The 16,086-nt window shown below is 40.4% G+C and overlaps 1 protein-coding gene across 1 annotated transcript; it reads right to left on the bottom strand.

Annotated features, from left to right (window-relative positions):
* Positions 1-253: 253 nt before the first annotated feature.
* On the bottom strand, positions 254-15,499 carry SAMM50 (SAMM50 sorting and assembly machinery component). The gene is made up of 15 exons (XM_030959445.1): positions 15,376-15,499; positions 13,603-13,713; positions 12,472-12,573; positions 11,913-12,000; positions 11,276-11,382; positions 9,251-9,381; positions 8,956-9,043; positions 8,334-8,462; positions 7,601-7,672; positions 6,430-6,516; positions 5,028-5,098; positions 4,565-4,632; positions 3,598-3,744; positions 2,354-2,495; positions 254-957 (listed from the first exon to the last, which is right to left on the bottom strand). The coding sequence occupies exons 1-15, from the start codon at positions 15,394-15,396 to the stop codon at positions 912-914; spliced, it is 1,410 nt and encodes a 469-aa protein (XP_030815305.1). The 5' UTR covers positions 15,397-15,499; the 3' UTR covers positions 254-911.
* Positions 15,500-16,086: the final 587 nt, after the last annotated feature.

The raw sequence follows: 16,086 nt of genomic DNA on the forward strand, positions 1-16,086 counted from the left end.
ACAACACTTAACAACAAAAAAAAGTGATACAGGGAAAGGGCACTCCAAGTTCATATTCTCATAGCATGACCACACAGGGTTGGTGCACATAAAAATAATCAGTATGCAACTACCTCCAAAGATGTTAAGACCAAAGTAGTGAATAAGTCTGTCCTTATAAACTGGATTATACCCCAAGGGATAAAGTCAGAGGTAACTTGGAGATGAAATTAGCATCTCAACAAGTCAGGAGAAAGACACAGAGAAACCAGGCAGTTCCACACGTTTGTATGTCTAGAGTCACTTTTTGCAACTGCTACAAAAAGCTGCTTTTGCAAGACATAAATCAACAGCTTTGCTGAAAGCATTACAACACTCAAAGTTCAGAGCCCTGAGCCTTTCAAAATCATAATTTTAGTATTTACTATGCTAGACAGATGACTTGAATTTTTACAGTATGCAATTCAAATTTTAGAAATTTAAACAGAGGTGATTTACAACTGAAATATATTCAAATCAGAACATTTTGATTCATTTAGAACCATTAAAATGGTATAATTTTTGACTTGTAACAGCTTTTTCAAAGACTTGTGGTTGGAGGAGGGAAGGCTGTGCAGACCAATAAAACTCTAATTATATGAACCATATCCAAGAACCAATACCTGACACAACTCTAATACTTCAAGTAAAAACCAACAACTAAAAGCTGTAAGACAGACTCCTACAAACACTCTCCCATCTTTGATAAGAATCAGAGGTACAATGAACCTTTAGAGCATAATTATTTAATGTAGTTTCTTGTGGAGTCCAAGAGGTAAATCACTCAGCTATGTATCTGCATTTCAAGGAAAAAGGACCATTTTGAATTATGTTATAGTCTTGATTTCATCTCCAAAGCACAATTTCATTCCGTGATGTAAAGTATTTCTGTATTATAGAAATCTTATTCCTGCTCCAAACTGAACACCATCACATATCCTGAAAAGAAACAAACAATAAACAATGTAAGTGATACATAAATTACTAATGAAATGAAAATCAATTCTCCCTATCCCCAAATTCCAAAGGTTTTAGTTGACAGTGGTTTTTTAAAATAAATGCTTTGACAATCTGTCATCCGTACAGAGCATTTACATTTCCAAATAAAGCCTATAATTTTGAAATTGCTATTATACATTCACATTGCCCACAGAAACAATCCTCCTGTATGAAAGACCAGCTATCTCACACAATATTCACAAACAAAACAGGCCTCCTGAAGCTTTTTATTGCATATTATAATGTAGGGGGATAGAATATAAGAAAATAAAGACAGAGTAGTGTTGTCATATATTGCAAGAGCTCTATTGTCATTATATTGCAAAGGTTCCATATTGCTAGTTTTGTACCTCCTTGATGTTTCTCATAGGCAGCTCCTCTAGGCACTGACTCTTCTTCTCACAGTAGCCAACTGACTCCAGCTCCCCCTCAGCCAACCAATCCACTATTTTATAACACTCTTCTTATTACTGGCTACAGGTGTGGCCTGTTAAAATCAGGCCTGCTCCTAATCTTTAATAATTAACCCAGCTGCAAGTCTTTAAGGGGTAAGATTACTTTCTATACTAACTTTATTTGCTTATATTCTATCCCCCTACAGAGTACAAAGTAATCTTACCCCTAAGGAGTTGCAGGTGGGCTAACTATCAAAGATTAGGAACAGTCCTGACTTTAACAGGCCACAGCTGTAACCAATGAGAAGAATAGTGCTATAAAATAGTGGAGTGGGTGGCTGAGAAGGGAACTGGAGTCAGTTAGCTACTTTGTGAAGAAGAAAGAGCCAGTGCTCAGAGGAGCTACCCACAAGAAAACACAAAGATGGTATGAAACTTTTGTGATAGGAGACAACAGTATGGAACTTTTGCAGTAAGATGACAACATTATAATATTTGCTTGATGCAGGATAATTGGTTGCTAACAAATGAATTTGTTCTTCTTTCCTCTTTATAGATAAACTTGTTTTCATTTTTCAAGCAAAGACATTAAACTAGGTATTTATTAAAGACAGCAAATGAGGTATTTATCCAATCATTTGGGTTTAGAAGGCTTAAGAACACCCCACAAGCTGTTTGAGTGATCACTTCCCCACCAAAAATGAAGCTGCTGCACAGCTATTTGCACATATCAACAGCTGCTCTCAAGATAAATGAACTGTGGCACTTGGGAAGCAAAGTCTTAACCCAACTGTGCAACCAAGGTAAATAAAGCGGGCTGGGAAAGCAGCACCAAGATGTCTCTGTTGGGATGGACTAAACAAACCCACATGCCACAACTCTCTCTGAGAAAGCAGACTGGAGTGCAGCAACCTCTGCAGAAGCTGGTGTACCAAACCAACCTGTCTCCAGGCTGTACTCCCATGGGGAAGCAGTAGTTGAGCTCGAGCCTGGCGATGTTTCCCAGGCGCAGCACTATTCCCAAGCCGTAGGACCAGCGGATGCACTCTGCCAGCCTCTGCAAGTGTGCCCTGGGACCGTCACCTGCAGTCAAACACCAACGGATGAGCAGCACAGCAAGAGAGCAGAACTAGAATAAAAATACTGTGATTTCAGTTGGATTGTTGGCTGCTCTCTGTGTCCCATTATAGGGCATATAGGGCACCTACTAGCAAGAAGGAGGAAATGAATATTAAAGACTTCAATGTCTTTACTGCTCTCTTCCAGTACCTGAAGGGACCCCACAGGAAAAATGGAGAGAGACCAAGTGACAAGAGCCTGGAGTGACAGAACAAGGGGGAATGGCGTCACACTAACAGAGAGGAGGGTTAGATTGGATATGAGACAGAAATTGTTCCCTGTGAGGGTGCTGAGGCTCTGCACAGGTTGCCCAGAGAAGCTGTGGCTGCTCCATCCCCAGAACTGTGCAAGACCTGGCTGGATGTGGCTTGCAGGAACCTGGGATAGTGGAAGGTGTCCCTGCCCGTGGCAGGTGGGAGAACAAGATGAGCTTTAAGGTACCTTTCAACCCAAACCATTCTGGGACCCTATTCTATGATTTAGTGGGTCTCTACTAGTTTTAAGTTGATTGAATTATCTCCCTCCCATATGGATGTCACCTTTCTTACATCAAGTGAGGCAGACATCAAATATCACTATATTCTAAAACTGACTGAAATCATATTGAAAAGTTATGCATTAATACACTGAAATGTATCCTGAATAGAGTTAGGGATGGGAGGGGAAAGAGTTCCATCAGCTACCACACCCTCATCCAATGCCACCACTTTTTCTTTAGTTCATCCCAGTAAACACCAGAACTCCACTAAAACATCATCTTTCATTCTCCCTTCAGAATGGTGTAAGATAGCAAGTGTTAGTTACACACTGGACTGCAAACATCACCTGTTCACAGACACTGCCATTACCCTCCTGGCTCTCTTTCCTACAAGTTGTGGTGGAAATTATGGAGAGAGCTAAAGAAACTACTGGCAATCTGTCAAATATATAAGTTAAAAGCAGCAGGTTTTTGACAAACACCAAAATATATGCAGTAAACAAAGTGCCTCTGAGTGAACACACGCAGAATTCTCCTTTTTGCTCTTATATGAAGAGAAGAGGGGGTTTTTATTCTGTTGAGTCTTACCATAGTTGAGATTGCAGAGATTTCCAGCATTAAGGAAGAAATGTGTTCGGAAAAGGTCTCCAAACCCTCCACGGCCAGGCCGGAAAGGGAGAGGGGTGTAGAGATGCAACCCTCCAGCCCAGTAGGCTTCTCCTCCCAAATAATCACCTGCTTGGGCAAAATGTTGGAATAAACATTTTAATTTTAATTTACTGTGGAACATATTAAAGGAATCACTTGTTAAAGGCACAAAAACACACCCATAAGTTGTTTTACATTCCATAAGTTTATATTCCACTTCTACCCTTTACAACTCTTCCCATTTGCTTCCAACTCACTCCAAACTCAGCACTATTAGTTTGAAAAATTAGAACTTCCACATTTCTTTAAACCTTCCAAGGGAAGTACATTTTTCTTCCTTCCCTCACCAGAACAGCCTGAGGCATGACAATTCATCAGAATTACGTCCTGGCCACCTTTGTAATACTTCCCTTGATAATAAAAATGGGCAATTGATACAACTGAACTATTAATTTCAAAATAGACTGGATATTGAATCCACTGATAACAGCAGAGTAAGGAACAGAACTAAGGAAGCTCCTGACCCTCCAAACACCTCTGCTGAGAAGATTATCTTTCCCCCTAAGCCACCTGAACATAGGCTGTATCAAACAAACTGTTGCTATAACCATGTTTTGGGAACTTTTCCAGCTTGAAGGTTGCTTACTAATTAAAATGACACACTGGAAGTGTGCAAGTTTGAACACACACATGGTTGATAAAATTAGTAATTAATCACAGCTTAACTAAGAACTACCTGGTTTATCCCATTGTGAACTGATCTGTAAACACCGTATCAAAGCCATAACACTTCTCAAAAGTAGAGAATGAGTGTAATTATTTTCAGGCTATTCAAAGTTTAAGGATTCTCTGTGACACACTAATATTTACAGTATTGTCAGAGGAGGGGGACTTAAAAGTGTCAGACCTTCACTCTGGGGTCCAATGCTGTACATACTGAATCCACGCACACTTGTTGGTCCACCAAGGTAAAACCTAGTGAATACAGATAAATTTACTTTAATGTTTCACTTAAAGGTGACTTTGCAACAGCTTTAGTAATGTGATCTTTAAACACCAGCATTAGAAGGCAAAATTTGCTACAGAGTGAACAGAGTCAAAATATGGTTTTGTGTCTGAATAAACCTATGCCTGTTACAGAATTTTGCAGGTGGTAAATACCATTTTGCAACCAGAAATATGGGCAGGCAGAGCTACTACACAGCAATTTATAAATTTTTACCAGCCCAATATGAAAATGGCTTGAGTATGAATATGCAATTACAGCTAACTGTAAACATTTTATTCTCCTCAGAACTACTACTGTTCTTCTCTTGTGCAGCATACCTCTGCTGACTGGGAAAAAAACCCCAAACATTTAAAAAACTTGCCTGTCAGCTATACTGGATGGCTTGTCTCCAATAGGTACCAGCATTCCACCCCAGAATGATGCTGAAACAACCTTTGGAGAGAAAAACAAGTTGTTTATTAGTACTTATTCCTCAGGCAGAGCTCCCATCAGTCTCCCAGAATTAGAGCTGCTCACATCCTGCAGACATCACACCCTGTATATCAGATTTGCAACAGGATTTTCAGGAAATTCTTGATGGCTGCTGCCCTCTTTCTTTTATGCAGTGCTGTGCCTTGAAAATGTCAATATAGCACAATTGAACCAAATGCTACTTCCACAACAGCTTAAGGGAGCACTTAACCTCATTGTCTTGAGAACCTCATTGTCAACCTCTTGTCTTGAGAATTTTCATGTCCTGAATTAAGACAACACTGCTGCCATCAATTATTCCTGGCAATTTGAAACCCACAGGAGACTGAGTCCAACAAGAAGCTGCCAAAAATGTACAATTATAACTTGTCTGTAAATTACCCTTATAATTACATGAAGCCACCTTCTGTGACTCACTATTCTGACATCAAGTAAACTACAGAGTTATTCTTTATCTATAAAAAGTAATTCTTGCAATTCAAGTCACTGAAATAAATAGATATAATTATTTGCTTGCTGCCTGTGTGCTAGGTGTCACTGATAGACAGTGACATCTCTTGTCAATACCTTTGAGATAGAAATTATTGTAATCCCTGACTTTTAAATCTTCATGATGGAAGTTGCTGTTTAATTCCCCATTCAGCTCTGAGAAGAATTTACTGCACTATCTCCATGTGATAAAAAACTTCTTTCTAAATTCAGTTAGAAATATTCCTGGGATACGTTGAAATTCTTATTACAGTTTTTCAGTATTTCAATTCAAAATCCTATTTCCACCTAATACTAAATCAATGCTGTTGAAATCAATTCCAGTTTTTTCCCAATAATCTTATACACAAGAAACAATTACATGCTATGATACCAAGATGAACAGTTATATATTCAACATTTCAATTAAAAAGGAAATCAAACCAAGATTATACAGAATATTCATGAAGGTTTAAAACTTTTAAGTTTTTCAAAAACTTCCAAGGTTTTTGAAAAATCCTTTCTAAGGAAGACCACAAAGAAGAGACATGACCAACATCACTTCTGGAAAGAAAAACATTCTTATGGTTAACTGTGAAACAAGTTCTCTCCAAAATTCCCACTTTTCAAGTGATTGTGCACAGCAGGAACATAAAGTTAAAAATACAGACAGTCCATTTTCCAGAAAACAGAATCAAGTTATCTACTCCAGCCATTTTCCCAATCTTTTTCCTAATCCATAGTGGAAAATAATCATAACACATAGGTTTAATAGCTCCAGAAAAACCTCAGGTCAATTACTAAAATATCTTTAAAAAGTTTACCGAATCCCAGAGAAGTTGCTTATTCAACTGAAATTCAAAATCCTCTTTCAGAAAGCTCACATCTCCACCTGTATAGCCAGCCAGCTCCTGCAAAGACATAAATTTATGGCAGTTGCAACAGATATATGTTTCTTTCCTCTAAAAGTTTAGCATGTCTGTATCAGCACAGGCAGTATTTTTCTTTACAAGAAATACAGAAACACTGGCAGGGTGAGGCAGGTGATTTTTGGACTGAGCCATGCATGAACTTCTGAGCCTCACAATAACAAGCTGCATTTTTTCTCTGTTCCAAATATTAAACCAAACTATTGCTTTCCAAGCCATTTTGTAAATGAAGGCAAGATAGAATGGAGCTGGAAAATGCAGCATCCAAAATCAAGACTGTATTTTCCTAGATCTGAGAAGATTTCATCTGGTGAAGAAGGGCATGACACAATTTGTTATTTTCAGCTCTCATGAAGCGACTGAACTTCAGTGTAAGAGGCAAAATCTAACAAATTACACAGTACCTAAACCCTGAATTACAACCACTTTTCTCACTCACAACAGTCCACTGCTGCTTACGTTTAGTTCCAGTGGCATTTCAAATCTGCCTCTAAAGCACTAGAGAAATTAATGCTTCTGAAGTATTACCCACACAGCAGAAAAGCCAACTTTTAGAAAGGCTCTGACTGTAACAAGAGGGAAAAGCATTTTCTCAGCCAAAATGTTACATGCATATGCCTTGGAGAGTTATTTTTACCCAGTCTTTCATTTTTAACTCTCAGACTTAGAAATTATGTAAGTAGCAACAGGACTGCAGCCTGGCAATCTGTGCATGACAGTGTTAAAAAAAAAAAAGAAGGGCTAATTAATACCCACTGAAAGTGTAGTGCAAATACTGTCAGGGATATTGTCTCTCAGCTAATAAATAATTTAATTCTGATGGAGAGGCTGTGCTCTTTGACTAATGGCATACAAATGAAAATTTTCCACCATAAAAAAAGTTTCATGATTTTAAAAGGCACACTGGGTAAACAGAAAAGGTAATTACCAGTCTGCATTGTGCCCTAGTCAATTTTAGATTAATTTCTAACTTTAGACTTTTGAACATTAACATCAATTAGATAAATTAAGACTTATTTGAACACACAGATAAACCCCGATAATAGCACAAGTGATTTAAAGCTACCTGATTAATTTTCAGCAAAGCACCTCGTTTTGGCAAGATTGAGGAGTTCCGGGAATCAATTACCATGGCATGCTGAAAAGAAGAAAAAAAATTGGGGTTAGGTTCTCATATCTGTTGAATGCCTCAGAGTGACACTATTATTTTCCTTCCAAAACTGCGCAAACAGTGGAAGACAAGCACAGCTCCAGCTAAGATTAGTATAGCTACATGGATTGGGGAACAATGTCCCTATAGACTGGCTTTGTTTGACATTTACAGGCCACATGAAATGCATACATTTGTATTTTCTGACATGGCACACACCCAAAACAGAGCAGCAGCCCAACTGCAACCCACCAATCTCCAAAAAGCTTATCTCCTACAGTTTGTAAGCAGTAAGTGAAAGATGGCAAGCGACCAGAAGCTGGCATCGGGGAGAATGTTTACAAAAGGCTTAGGATGAGGAAATTTACTCTTCCTGTCCGCTACAAAACAAAGCAATTCTGCAAAAAGAGATGGCAGGTGAGACAGAGGGAGAACAAGCCAAAGCCTAACAGTCAACTATAATTCTCTTCATTCCTTGTTCTCCCTTTGGGCCTCCTGGATTACTCCATGGCAATGACCAGACACAGCAAAAGATGTTTGAAGGAAAACACATTCCCTCCAAAGACAAAAAGCTCCTTTGGTATCACTCCTAAGTATGAGATGACTCAAAGTTATGTGTTTTTAAAATATTATTATGAAAAAGCCTTACAGAGAGAGAAGATTTTAGAGAGTGCCCACTTTCCTCTCGAACAGAAAAGGATGCTGTTCTAGCAAGGCAGCCAAGCTCTCTCCACACAACTTCCCACTTCACTGTGTGATTGGTCTTCCAGATGGGAAACTACAATAAAAGATTGAGAAAGTCATTAAAACAATTGTTACAAAATTAAAATAAATATTTTTTATATTTCAGTCTATGGCTTTCTTCCCAAACTTCTTGAAACAGAGAGAAATCCTTTTCCATTTCAGAGTTATGCTAATTCTGCTCCAGCCAAGACAGTTGGATGCACACTAATTAATCCATTCCAAATGAAAAATATCTTGAATTGGGCTGATACAGTAAATTACGCAATCAGCTGCCTCTCTGAAATGATAATTTAAAAAAAAATTGAAGAAAAACATACTGGCATTTTTATATGGCCAAAATGAGACTGAATTGTAACAAAAAAATCCAAGATGCACAACCTCTGTCCTTTTCAAATCACTGACCCCTTTAAAATAAAGACAAGTCAGCCCTGTGCATGTGTGATTCAATTATTCAAAAAGTAAAACATATTTCCAAGAGCCCAACTGAAACGTAAATGAAGCATGTGTTACACTTGTGCTACACTCACATTATATTCTGTTGATATTCCTCTGTCTGTTTCTCGAAGAGAGCTCCAAGGGAACTGTCCAGTTACTTTGTATACATTAACTGAAAAACTGAAACACAACATTACTGGCAGGTTTGAAAGGGAAACTATTTAAGGTACAGCTCTGAATAACTACAAAAATTTAAGAAACTAGCCCTGCTACATCATTACCAGACCCCCAGGAAAGAATAAATGTAATTCTTATCCAAGGAAAGATCTTTTAATTGTTTTGTATTCCTTCACTAAAAAAAGAAGTAGCCAAAAACACATCTCCTACTTTTTTTCAAAGTTTCCAGGCCGTGGTTTGAAGAAGGACAGGCCATATGAAGTTTCTTTTGTTCCATAGGAGAACTGGAAGGTCACCTTTTCTGCACGTCCAAGGAGATTTGGGAACTTCAGCCCAAGCACCTACAGAAAAGAAATAAAAAAAACCCCAAAACACTAGACAAACAAACAAAAACCTCCCCACACCATAACGTTTTATATTGTCTGCTGCCTTGCATCTAAATCATATGCTGGAGACAGGGACATCATGAGAATTAGGAATTAAGATATTTTAAAATACTCATAACTGAATGTGGTTTTTTTCTGTTATTTTTCTCTCTGCACTGGCAGCAAAAGCCAACAGTGCAAATTACAATCAAACATCCAACTTTTACTGCTGTTTAGTAGCTGCTGACTTAACATGCACTCTCACTGAGATATCAGTACTGATATCACTTCCAGCAAAATCTCCAAGCCTGTCTCAAAGCCCTGGAGAACAAATCTTTGGCACAACAAGCAGCTGCTCTGCAACTGCACGCTCTCCTCCTGATCCTCAAGAGAAACCCCTGTCAGGGAGGGTTCATCAGAACCAAAGCATGGAAAAATTATCACTATGGAGCCACTTCCCTGTAGTTTTGTTTTGAGCAAGATCCTTTTGCAACTGGACCTGATGATGGCACAATACAATTCCACAATTCTCCAGAAACTACTGAAACAGTTTTGCCTATTCTGACACAAATTCCTTGCATCCTTCAGGCAGCTCTTGCTCCTCTGACAGAAAAGATGGAGCAGGTTTCCTCCCAACACAGACACTACCACTGTACTATTGTTGTGTGTTCTATTGGAAAAGAATATAAAAAACTCCGAAATCCTGACTGCCTTTGTCTGACAGCTGTTGGAAGCAAACCAGTAACCTGAGCTTTGTAATGATGGTTATTAGGCCATAAAAAGAAATGCTTTTAGTATGAAGTACTACATGTATAAGCTTCAGCTGAATTTAATGGATTAGAATAAATAAATCTATTCAACTCTTAAGGAAACTATCTGGGTTGCCAATATCAGTGTATACAAGTCATGCTTTTAGAGCATTCACAAGTTTTACTTCTCTGTGATAAATTAAAATCAAACAGAAGAGGAAGCTGAGCACAAAAAGAGAAACCCAAGCAGCTTTCAGTCAGTTCTGAGCAGCACTGGAAGCAACAGGTAGGATTCCCTGCTGGTTTCCTTCAGGCCACAACACCGTGGACTTGGCTCCTGGCAGTGGAGCTGCATAAGCAGCACTCAACTCACCCAGTTCCAGCTCTCCTTCCACATGCAAAACACCATCACCTGAGTCATGTGGGATCATATCCAGGTTAAAAATACCCCTAAGAGGAAAAGGATGAGCCCCTCGATCTGGCTTATCCACCAGCCCCAGGCACAGCTGCCCTGTGCAAGTGAGAAGGCAAAAAGGGTGCAGGATAAGCACCTGAGAGCACAACCTGATCACAGCAGCACTTCTGGTACAAGCACACTCACAGACCAGCACTACAGCTGGTGCTTCCTGGGGCAATTGGCAAATATTGTTCATACAAGATTTTAATCTGATGCATCCTTAATTGAGTCATATGAAAACAAGTTCCAAAGTTCGTAGAATTCATGAAAAGCTACAGCCCAGAATAATTGATACCAGGCTAAAAGAGAAAAACAAGAAATTTTTCTAAGTCAAATATAAAGCATTCTGACTGAGAAGAAAAATACTTCAAGTATATCTCATAGAAAGAAAATACCAAATTCCTTACTAATCTCTCCAGTAGACAAATCATTTTAAATAGAAGCAAGAAATAATTCAAGAAGTTTCAAGAAATAAAAAACTAACATCGTGAGCTGGAAGCTACACCATTGTCCCCCAGCTTAAAATAGTCTTTTGCTGAATGAAAGCCTGGCACAAAGTCCTGACAAAGTCTTAGTAAGGCTGGATCAAGACTGGATCACCAAATTCACCTGAAGGTAAGAGGAATATCAAAAGGCATTACTAATAATTTGAAATAATCCATACCATGCTGCCTTCATTGTTGCCAACCATGGTGTTATAGCTCCCAGTTAACCTTCTCAATTCGGTTACCTCAAAGGTCACATCTAAACCATTTGGAAGGGCATCATCTCCTAAAGAAATAAATGAAGTGCATTTTAAAAATTGCAGACAGAAGGTTAATTGAATTATTTGAAAACTGAGTTAAGGCATAATAAAAGTCCATGCTACAAAGGTAAATGGCTTGAGAAAAGGCTGTTTGGATGTGTGTGCAGAATTTGACCCAATCATAGGATTACTGGCTTTAATAATTTCATGTCAATGTGATGTGCAATACAAGTACAGGACACATTTTCAAGCTTTCCCTCACATGTTCCTTGAAACTGTGGATTAAGGAAACCTTACTGTAATCATTGTAAGTGCTGAAATTCACTCATTGACATACACATATATGCAAACACATGCAAATAGATTTCCTTCATAGGGGTAACTGATATAGATACATTTGTATCCACAGCACACCCACCTATTCTTCTAAAATATATAAAAAGGTATACAAGTAAGTTACACACACAAAAAATATCCAACCTATTACACAGGGAAATATATATTACAGGTATGAATATAAGAGAATAAAGGTGAGGATAAGTGAGGGAATACACACCTTGGCAGGTATCAATCAGAACATCCACCTGTCTAAAGATTCCAAGACGAAGCAACTTTTCCCGAGCTTCATGTGATTTCCTCATCACCTACAGCATGAGAAAAGTAGCTCAGTCACAGAATCAGAGGATATTTGGGATGGAAGGGGCTTTCAAGTTAATCTAGTCCCTTCAAGTCTTTCAGGTTAACAAAAAATAATGAGGATAAATTAGTTAAAATGCAGCTAAGTTGTAAAATATTGACAGATTTTGTATGTAAAGACACACATGTGCATCTTCAAAACAGAACACAACCACTTTAACACTTGCATCTGTAGAAATAATTTAAACCCAGAACATCTGGCTCAATACCTTCATACCTTTTGTTAGTTTGCTTCCTAATTACTTTAATAGTTAAAACAGTTATTCAAATAGGTTCCAGTAGTTACAACTTATATAGGGGGCCCCTGTTCTTGAAAGAGTTGCCCCATGTCTGAAGTGAGTTGCCCAAAGCAGGAAAAAGAGAGAAAAAATTTTAATTAATTTCTAAACAGCAAGTCTGTTATTTGCTGCAGCACTTACATCAATGAGATTTTTTGCCTTGAAAACATCACAGATTTCATACATGATGATGTCATCTCTGGTCCTTCCAAGTCCATCGAAGTGCACATGCTGAACCACCACCTAAACACAACAAATATTTACACACAAGTACTGGATTTACATCTAATAACAAGGATCAAGGTCACCAATGCACAAAAATTATTGTGAGAAATCCTGATGATTCCTAGGGCTAATTCCTGCTAACCTATACCATCAGAAATGACTCCTTTCTGAGATTCTGGGACATTGCTCCCATAACACAAAAATGAAAGAAAAGAGATTTCTAACACCAAAGCTAACACTGGTTGTAGCAGAAGAAACACTGATAGACTGCAGCTGCTGGGGTTTTGGTTACAAATGTTGTTATGGACAAAGAAGCAACTGCAGAAATCACACAAGTAATAAGTACATAAGACAGAATTATGTAGTTAGTTGTAGTTATTTGCTACTTCTTTCTATACATAAGCAAAGAATTAAAAGAAGAAAATCAAGCAAGTGTACAAGCCACAAATATTTAAACTCTGTTAAAATCATCACTACCACAGAAGCAGTGCAGTTTGAAATGCAGCTGAAAATCACTCCCATTATGAGGTTTTATACTTTTATTTTGATACATAATCACCTGAAACAATTTTACTGTAAAAATCACAACACCTTCGACACTACCCAGTACAAATGGAGTCCAGTGATTGCATTTCCCTTATTTTTCCAATCTTTTCAGTGAATTATAATGTTAGGGGTAAGTGTCAAAAGAAATCTGCTTCAAATAGCTGTCAAGGATTGGAACAGGCTGCCCAGGGCAGTCACCACCCCTGGGGGGATTAAAAACCATGTGGATGTGGCACTTGGGACATGGTTTAGTGCTGGACTTGGCAGTGCTGGGTTAACAGTTAAGACTCTGTGATCTTAGAGGTCTTTTCCAACCTAAACAATTCTATACCAGAGTTTGTAAAAGAGACTATGCAGATTATAATAACTCTATCAGAAATATTTGTACAACTCTGTGTATTATGTATAATACAACAGCAAAATAACTGCAACTTTCTATTACTGCCAATTGCTGAAAAAAACCGCTCTCCAAAAAATTCAGGATGTTGCTCAGGTACTTACATCTTTGTTTTCAAGAATTTCCTGCTTGCTCTCAGGTTCAACTTCAACCAGTTCAGCTTCCTCTCCCAAGGCACCAAAGTCTGGCCCAGCCATTGGAAGAGGCTCCAAACTCTGAAAGCATAAGAGAAAACAGCATTTGATTGGTGCCTTTTGTAAATGAGAAAAACCTGTGGTTCTCAACAGTGAGCTCATCCAATCCTAAGGGAAAAAAAGCAAAAGAGAACTAAAATAAAAGGAATTTACCAGAACACATGACACCTACCTGCTTGCTGAAATTTTTAATGAAAGTTAAATAGCTTCCACATTGAATGACTTCTGAAAAATACTCTGCATTCTTCCAAAAAATAGTCTTAAGACAGGCTTCTTGTGCAAAAAGATGAAGTCTAAATTCTTTAAAAAAACCTAGTTTGGGTTTTAGGAGGCAGAAGACTATGAATGTCAAACAATAAAATAAAAAGGGTGTTCTCAGAATGTTAGTTTGCTTTGCATGTATTCATTTGCCTTTATATTTCAGTATTTCTTTTCTTTTTAGCCTTATTCTTTTCAAATACAGCTTGAGAACCTCAGGTTCTGACCATCAGCGCCAAACACTTTAATGAAACACAGCATGGCTTTATTTATTATACCTGAAAGAGTCCTAAAAGAAGACTTATCAGAATAGCTGCCTTCCTGAATAGTAAATTGCTGTTGCATATCAAAATCCTCAAAGGAAGACAGAAGCTTCTACTACTGCCACAAATTTCAGACAAGTGCGAAACACTTTGTATCCACACAATATTGTCTAGCTGTTCACACCACAGATGGACACAAAACAGAGAATGCAAGCAAAAAATCTTGAAACAAAAATTACGTTAGTCACAGTATTCACATACTCTAGAGCCTTAATTGGAGGCAGCTCTCTGCAACTGTTCTTCAGCCTTAAAACTGACCACTTAGACCTCTGCATTTCTTCTTTAAGCACTGATAGATGGATTTGGAGATTTGTGCATATATTTACAATGATTTCAGGCACGAGGCCCCTCAGCCCTCTCCAAGCAATGCAAGGCTCCAGCCTCCAAGTCTCACCAAGGGCGCTTCTCTTTGCACTGTGTTTTGTCAGCTGCTTGGTTTTGGGTTTTGTTTGGTTTTGGTCGTTTTTATTCTGTTTTCATCTCCCCAGCCTCGTTCTTGCCAGCCCGCCCCCTGGGTAGGTCAGCTCTGGGAAAGCTTCAGTAAAGACCTGAAAAAGACCCAGGTATTCTATAGGGAGAAAATTAGTAAGACATTTATCTCCTTTGTGAGGGTGGTGAGGCCCTGGCACAGGCTGGCCAGAGCAGCTGTGGCTGCTCCTTACATGGCAGGCCAGGTTGGATGGGGCTTGGAGCAGCCTGAGAGAGTGGAAGGTGTCCCTGCCCATGGCAGCGGGGACGTGTCACTACACGACCATAAAGGTCGCTTCCAAGCCGTCAGTATCACTGAGTCTATAAAATCCCCAGAAATTAGCTGGGAAGGGAAGACACCTCCGGGCACTGGCAAAGGCTCCGACCCCTTCTCTCTGCCCGGGCCCGACTGTGCCACAACCGGCGGGCTCGGAAGCGCGGAGCGGCTGAGGCGGGACACGGCCCCCGATCGCAGCCCCAGCCCCACTCCCGGCCGCGGCCGCGCCGTGCCCGGCCCGAAGGTCGCGGCGGGGAGCGCGGGGCCCTGCGACCTTCGGGCAGCCCCGGGGCGGCTGCCCGGGTCCTACCCCTGGCGGCTCCCGCCCCGGCCGACCCCCAGGGCCCCGGCGCTCACCCGGGCGTGCACGGTGCCCATGGCGGCGGCGGCGCGGGCGCGGCCTCGGCGGCTCCGGCGGACTCGGGACGCTCAGGGCCGCAGCGCGGGGGCGGCCATGACAGGCGGCCCCGCCCGGCGCCCATTGGTCGGGACGGCGGAAAGGGGCGGGGCCAGGGGAGCGCTTCCTGCGGCCGGAGGTCACCGAAACCGGGGAATTCACCCTAAACCCGGGAGATTCAGCCCAAACCCGGGAGATTCAGCCCAAACCCGGGGAATTCACCCTAAACCCGGGAGATTCAGCCCAAACCCGGGAGATTCACCCCAAACCCGGGAGATTCAGCCCAAACCCGGGAGATTCACCCTAAACCCGGGGAATTCACCCTAAACCCGGGAGATTCAGCCCAAACCCGGGAGATTCAGCCTAAACTCGGGGAATTCAGCCCAAACCCGGGAGATTCAGCCCAAACCCGGGGAATTCACCCCAAACCCGCGGGATTCATCCTAAACCAGGGGAATTCGCCCCATACCCGGGAATTCAGCCCAAACCCGCGGGATTCAGCCGAAACTCGGGGAATTCACCCCAAACCCGCGGGATTCAGCCCAAACACAGAGAATTCAGCCCAAATCCGGGGGGTTAATCCCAAACCCGGGGAATTCACCCCAAACTCGCGCGATTCAGCCAAAACCGGAGAATTCAGCCCAAACGCACGTGTTTCATCCCAAACCCAT

The sequence above is a fragment of the Camarhynchus parvulus genome, chromosome 1A (genome assembly GCF_901933205.1).
Source record: "Camarhynchus parvulus chromosome 1A, STF_HiC, whole genome shotgun sequence".
NCBI lineage: Eukaryota > Metazoa > Chordata > Aves > Passeriformes > Thraupidae > Camarhynchus > Camarhynchus parvulus.